This window comes from Myodes glareolus, chromosome 13, assembly GCF_982192425.1.
Source record: "Myodes glareolus chromosome 13, mMyoGla1.1, whole genome shotgun sequence".
Lineage (NCBI taxonomy): Eukaryota > Metazoa > Chordata > Mammalia > Rodentia > Cricetidae > Myodes > Myodes glareolus.
In genome coordinates, this window is record NC_142038.1 from 76464078 (window position 1) to 76471748 (window position 7671).

Sequence of the window (7671 nt, forward strand, 5' to 3'; positions counted from 1 at the left end):
TCTTTCAAAGACATCTTTTAGTTTGATTTCTGTGTATATCTGTGTGTGTGTATGAGGGCAATACTGATACTGATGTGTGTCAGTGGCCATGGAGGCCAGAAGAGGGCAACAGATGCCTGGAACTGGAGCCCCCAGACATGAGTGCTGGGGACTGAACCACAGCTGCTGAGCCATCTCCCCAGTTCCCAGTTTAACTTTGAAAATGTTCCTTTTAAGAAAGTACAGCAGTCATATAATGTCTTCTATTATGATTTTTACTAAAACGCTGCCTGCACGGAGCTCCATGCCTATAATCCCAGCACCTGGGACACTGAAGCGAGAAGAAGAAAGGAGCCTGAGGCTCGGGCTTTGATAACTTTGATAACTTCCAACCTGGGCCAGGAAGACATTACCTTGAAACATAAAGACAAACAAATAAAAGTTAGCATTTATAACTTAGTATCAAAGTGCTTCAGACCACAGGACCAGTGTTTTTAAGGTTCCCATCTGCTGTTAGAGACTCAGGCCCAGTGAGAGCTGATTGTGTTCTCCTGTTTATGATCTTTGGTTCTTGAAGGCAGGGCCTTTGGGCAGATTATGCTCTGGCATCTTTGCCTGGGGAGAGCACTGCCATTGTTTGCCTCATTTTCCTGGAGTTTCAAAAAAAAAAAAAAAAGAGGTTGAAGTTGTTTTTTTTTTCCCCCTTTAACCTGAAAGAGGAGACTTTAGAAACACAGTGTCCTTGAGTATTTCCATGATGGAAGCAAATCTGAGCCAAAAGTTTATTTCTAAATGAAAATAGTTTATAGTTTTTTTTTCTACTGGAAACAGTAAGGAAGAAAACTATTCCAAAATTAACTTCCATACTCACTTAATTTAAGAATAGCAATTGGGTAGGAAAAATGGCTCAGTGGCTCAGTGGTTGGAAACATGTATTGCTCTTGCCAAAGATCCAAGTTCAGTTCCCAGCACCTACATCAGGCAACAGGAAATCACATGTAACGCCAGACCTATCGCCACCTGCTGGCCTGCACAGGCACTTCACTCATATACATACATAACCTGTCCTACACATGTGTAATTTAAAATAATAAAAATAAATCTTAAAAAGAAGTCTCCTAATTTAAAAAATAAATTTAAAAACCAGCAATAAGCATATGTATTTGTTTATCAAACATGTATGTCATCTTACTAACTTACAAAGTAATCTTACAAACTTCAGTATCAAAAGCCTTGCCCTCTAACTGTTGTGTAAAGATGGTTATTATTTGTTGTTGTCGACACAGGATGTTATTCTGTAGCTCAGGCTTCCCTGGAACTCTTGATCCCCCTGCCTCCACCCCCATGTTGTGGAGTGTCAAGTATGAGCCATCATGCCTGGCTCCAAAAAAAATCTTTTTAAATCAATTTTAAGCTTTAATGTGTTTGGGTGTTTTGCTTTCATGTGTGTCTGGACCTGGTGCCCACAGATGCCAGAAGTGGAAATCACAGCTCCTAGAACTAGAATTACAGATGGTTCTGAGCTGCCATGTGGGAGCTGGGAATCAAACATGGGTCCTCTAGAAGATCTTAAGTCCTTAACCACTGAGTCATCTCTCCAGGACCTCAAGAAAAGAATCTTTTATTTTCTCCAGATACTTAAATAAAAGCATTTATTTGGGGTTGGGCTGGAGCTCAGTGGTGGGGTGCTTGTCTGGTACATTTGAGGCCCTGATTTCAGCCATCACTAAACAGAATTAATTACTCAGATTCCAACCCTAACAATTGTGTTGTAAAGTTTTAGAACATCCCAACATACACAGATACCTTAAATCACCCATGGCTTCTCTGGAGGTCACGTTTATCCAGAGGTGATTTCTAATAACTGGCACTTTGGACCTTCGCTTGTAGATGAGAAAATGAAAGCCAGGCGGTGGTGGCACATGCCTTTAATCCCACTCAGGAGGCAGAGGCAGGTGGATCTCTGTGAGTTCGAGGCCAGCCTGGTCTACAAGAACGAGTTCCAGGACAGGCTCCAAAGCTACAGAGAAACCCTGTCTCAAAAAACCAAAAAAGAAAAAAAAAACTGAAACTAGCTTTGGTATCTATTAAATTACACAGTGATTGCTTCACATCACTTCACTGGATCAGATCTGATGTTTCTCCATCCGTTTTTATCCTTTGCTTGCCTGTGCTACAAACAAGAGTTTCCCAGCATTCAACCTGACCCACAAGGGTGAAGTTCCAACTCATTGTTTCCTGTTTTTTCCCAGGCCCTTAAAACGATCATACCACATAGTGAACAATTGTCTGCAGCCTGCGGGAACAGGCAGCCAACACCCTTCACAAGGCTGCACTGTCTGCAGTCAGGGTTAGATTCTCTAAGAGTGCTGGGGCGGAGCCCGGTGGGAGAACTTAGATTGAGCATTCACGAGGTCCCCACTTGGCCTTTGACAGATGTGCCCTGCACTTGTGGACGCACACACATATTTTATTTTTCCACTGTCTGAACACTAACACCTAGGAGAAAAAGAAAACAACTTTAATTCACGACCTTGAAGTCTCTGTTTAAAGTTAATGTTATAGAGGTTGCACAAACACTGCTGTTCCTGGTGAGTTATATATATAGTTATATATAATAACTATATATATAATAACTATATATATATATATGTATATCACCTCTGGGATTTTAAGTCTTTTGTACAGTTATCAATCATGTTTAGAAATCTAAATTCACATATGATCAAAATTATACCAAATGGATTTACAACTCTCACAAAGGTTAGCTTAGTTTTAATTTCAGAAAACAAGAATCAGCCTGTATTTTTATTTTGTTTTATCTGGTCTTTCTAGATGTGTTTGTGCATAAGTATTCATGCCCTCTCATGAGGGCTACAGAGCATTAGGAAGGTCTCAGTCAGTTCTATCACTATGCCATGTGGGTCCCAGAGACCAAACCCAGGATATCAGGCAGGGGACAAGCGCCTTGGTAGCTGAGCTGTCTCACAGCCAATAAACAGCCTGCATTTTAGGTTATGTTAAATCTTGGATTGATTCCTTTAGAAATAAAGATCTAGTAGAAATATGTATTGTTATAAAAATATAGATGATTGTATAAATTGGTCAAACTCATTCCATTTAGCCACACTCATTACAAATATTTGTTTAATGACTAGAATGTTTTTACTTATCAGAAATGATAAAGTGTGCTTTACCTAACAAAAAATGTTAATGCTCTCTCTCCCCCCATCTCTCCCGCTCCCACCTCTTTACCACCAACACCCCCATCTTACTGCTTTGATTCCTCAAGCTATCCCAATAGAAACTGCTAAGCAAAACCCTAATGTCGCTTTGGTCCTTACTTCTTATGGAGGCCATATTGGTTTTCTGGAGGGAATCTGGCCTAGGCAATGCACTTACATGGATCGAGTCTTCAAGCAATTTGTGCAAGCCATGGTCGAGCATGGACATGAACTCAACAACATGTAGTTCCTTGGGTACATAAAGTCTGAGCCACCATTGTTGGATCACCTCAACTCAGTGCACAATGTCAACTCCTGGGTGTAAAGCTGGTAAGCCAGCAGATGGTGAAGAGGTCCAGTGCTGTGGGAAACGACTTAGGGAAACAAAACAACTTTGTAGCAAGAACTAAAGCTAGTGTAGATTGTTACTGCTGTAGATCTTATTTTTACTCTGCCTTACCAAGTATGACCTTAAATTAAGTAGTCCTTATAAACATGAATTGCACTTAACCAAAACTATTGTGTAAAAGATTTTAATCCTCAGGGTTTTAGTTTAGACTGGTATTGTTAGATTACCCAGTCCAATGACTTAATGACTGTTAAGAGATTGTGATGATTTGAATGTAAGCCCTAAGCGGGCATTCCTGAAACCTCAGCACTGACCAGGGACATGGCGCTGCACCGTGTGTTCTGACCTGAGAGGGCAAATGCAGCCGTTAGCCTGACTCCTGTACCTGCTCCTTTACCCTGATAATATTCAATTAGGGCTGACTTGTGTTTTATAATTATCATTTACATGCTTATTTTTAAATAGTACATGTGCATACATATATCATTATATTAAAGTAAATTCTATCATTTTAAGTTGTTTCTTTGTGAATTTTTATCTATAGAAGTAGAGCCCCGTTGGGTGTAGCAGCACACAGGTTTAATCTCAGCACTCAAAAGCCACAGTCAGGTGGATTACAGTGAGTTTGAGGCTAGCCTGGATTGTAGTGAACTCCAGTCAGCCAGGTCTACAGAGTCTCAAAAAAAGAAAGAAGGCCCAGAGTAAAATATCTGAAAAGTATGCAATTGATAATTTCTTGAATGTATTACCAAGAAAACTTCTTACTTCACTGTTTTCAGGATGTAGGCTGACGTCATATACCACTGAAGAACACTTCAGGCTGGGGCACTTGCCTAGCATGCAGAGAGCCACGATTTAATCCCCAGAACTACAAAAAATTGAGCACACGGCTGAGCATGTAGACTGTAATCCCAGCACTGTGGAGGTTGTTCATGGGCCAAGAGTGGAGAGAGGACACTTTGGGCTACAGGATATTTAATTGGGTTGAGAGGTATCACAAGCTCACCCCCCAGCGCGTGCGCACACACACACACACACACACACACACACACACACACACACTATGTGTAATAATTTTTAAAATTAAGTTTAAAAACAAAAAATAATATAAGCATCAGGTTAGTTAGCTCAGCTGAAGAGTGTCTGCCCATGTCCAAGGCCCTGACTTCAATCTCCCAGTACTACGGGAAAAAGACAACAATAATTTGGTAGTTATTGGCAAATTCCTTTTATAGAAGTTTTACCATTTCTGTGGTCCTGACTGCAGTGCTGCCATCGTTACCAAAACTGTCTTGTTTAGTCCTGGCTGACCTAGGACTTGCTGTGTAATCAGAATAGCCTCCAAGTTAGAGATCCACTGGCCTCTTCTTTCCAAGACTGAGATGAATGGTGTGTGCCATCAAGTCTGGCTCTCAAACTGTTTGAACTTTGAGATTGTTTTTTTGTTTTTGATACATGTCTCGTTATGTAGCCTCTGCTGAACCCAGACTCTCAGTCCTCCAGCTTCAGTTCTGAATATCTGGGATACAAAGTTGTAACCATGCCCAACTCCAAAACTATTTGTTTATTGTGTGATAATTTCATAAGTGAATATATTTTGATCAAATCTGTCCCCCCCCCTTTTTCCCCTCCAATTCTTTCTGTAGCCACTCAAGCCTTTTTTATATGCATTGGTGTTTGACCTGCATGCATGTCTGTGTGAGGGTGTCATATCCCCTAGAACTGGGGTTACAGAGGATTGTGAGCTGCCATGTGGGTGCTGAGAATTAAACCCAGGTCCTCTGGAAGAGAAGCCAGTGCTCTTAACCACTGGGTATCTCTCCAGCCCTCATGTGTTCTTTTTTTTTCTTTAAATGAAAGTGAACTCACTTAATGTCAGGGCTTCCACTGCAACATGAGCAGCCTAGCAGGGTCTGCATCCAGAGAACGAGCTCCCACCCCAGTAGACATTCACTGCCAATAATGCCCCCTGTCCCCAAGGCTCAGGAACCATCATGTGGTCGTGGAGAACTGTGGAAACAGTGTGCAGCAGCTGTGCACAGTCAAGGCGCTTGGCCTGATAAGGAGCGTGGGAGAAATGAAGAAAAGATTGACACAGAGACAGAAAAAACGGGATCAGGTGAACTGCAGTCTCTGGTGGGGAAGCTGCGGTGTCCCAGAAGCTCAGCATTTTACATACCTGAATAATGAGATGAGGGTTGTTACAGATACATAGAGACAGGGTTTGTGCTATACGGATGGATCAAGGTCTGCAGAGGAGCAGTCTTTAGGCTGTAAACATGGGGTGGGGAGAGCTACGGTGAACATTGTTTGAACATGCTGTCACCTTTTCACACTTAGGACCCCAAGGAAGGCTTTGCCATTTCCCTCTAGGTATGAAGCAGGATCCTGGACATGACACATACTCACGCAGGACCTCACACACTCAGGACTTCCTTTGCTCCCCACAATAATGTTTTCCAGACATGACCAGGTCATTGCGCACATCAACTCAAAGTGGCTGTGACTGCATGCACAAGACCTACAAAAGGCTGAGCCTGTCAAAATTCCACTGTAGATAAGGGAGGGGCTCACAGAGTCACACTTCTAGCAGATAGAACTTTATTTTATTTTACTTATTATTTGGAGAGAGAGAGAGAGAGAGAGAGAGAGAGAGAGAGAGAGAGAGAGAGAGAGAGCGCACATTAGTGCCATGATGAATGTGTTAAGATCAGAGGACAATTGAGTCAGCTCTCCTTCATGTGTTCTACAGGAGACTTATCTCCAAATGGTTCAGGTTTTTTATTTTGAGATTTGGGGTATTTAGCCTTTATGGTGGAATAAAGGGTTACTAGGGTAAAGAGAAGAGTGGGGTCCAAAGTTGTGTGTGCAGTGGAGCAGAACTATGCACAGGGAAATTCCACAGCGATACAGAAGACTGACACACACTAACGTGGTGTCAATAGGAGACAGTTCTCGACTGTGTGTTACAGGGTGTGCACCTATAATCTCAAATATAAAACATCTCCAAACCAAAGCAGGATATACTATTTCAAATTCTTTTTTTTTTTTTTTGATTTTTCAAGAGCAGGTTTCTCTGTAGCTTTGGAGCCTGTCCTGGAACTAGCTCTTGTTGACCAGGCTGGCCTCGAACTCACAGAGATCTGCCTGCCTCTGCCTCCCAAGTGCTGGGATTAAAGGCATGCACCACCACCCTGGCTTTTTTGTTAGGTAGCAGAAGAAATGGTGGTTTTCATAAAGGACAATGTCTAGAAAGGGGAGGTTTGTTTGTTTGTTTGTTTTGGTTTGGTTTTTGACAGGGTTTCTCTGTGAAACAGTGCTGGCTGTTCTGGACTCATTCTGTAGACCACACTGACCTTGAACTCACAGAGATCCGCCTGCTTTTGCCTCCCAAGTGCTGGGATTAAAGGCATGTGCCACCACCACCCAGCTATACTATTTCAATTTCTGCTCCTTCCCCTCACTATAACATCTCATCAGAACAGATAGAAGAACTGTGGGTATTTAATGAGATAAACAATGCAGAGTTGGAACAGCAAAATGGCTCAGCATGTTAAGGCATCTGCCATTGAGTTTAATAACCTAAATCTAATCCCTGGACCCTACAGGGTGGATGGAGATAACCAATTCCCCAAAATTATTCTCTGACATTGACATGCATACTGTGGCATGTGTGACAGATGATGATGATGATGATGATGATGATGATGATGATGATGCAAATTTCCCCACACTGGCATGTGTGACATACACATAATGAAATAGTAATAATAATAATTAATAATAATAAATACAACTTTACTAAAAGATGTAACACCAGGAACATAGTGCCTGACCAATTTTAACAGTACTTATTAAGGTAGAAAACCAGAATATGCCATAATTCTATCCATTAGCATTATGAATTCACTTAGGTAGACTGAGAAGAGGATGGATTTCTTCCGCCTCTGAATGAAAGCATCTGTTGATGCAGTCTGTCCCCATGCAAACTTCAAAGATTCTGTTGAAGCCGACTGTCTCCCCTGTAGACATCAGCGCCTCTGGTGACGCAGTCTGTCTCCTGCAGACATCAGAGCCTCTGGTGATGCAGTCTGTTCCCTGCAGACATCTGAGTAAAGT

The 7671-nt window shown here is 41.9% G+C and overlaps 1 protein-coding gene across 2 annotated transcripts in view; it reads left to right on the plus strand.

The window, feature by feature from the left end:
- Positions 1–4067, plus strand: part of Abhd3 (abhydrolase domain containing 3, phospholipase) — a 45995-nt gene extending 41928 nt beyond the window's left edge. Inside the window, exon 9 of one of the 2 annotated variants that reach the window (XM_087896258.1) lies at positions 2080–3261. In XM_087896258.1, coding sequence (XP_087752384.1) covers positions 2080–2198 — 119 coding nt within the window. In that variant the 3' untranslated portion in view covers positions 2199–3261. The other variant, XM_087896257.1, reaches the window with a different exon arrangement.
- The last annotated feature ends 3604 nt before the right edge of the window (positions 4068–7671 follow it).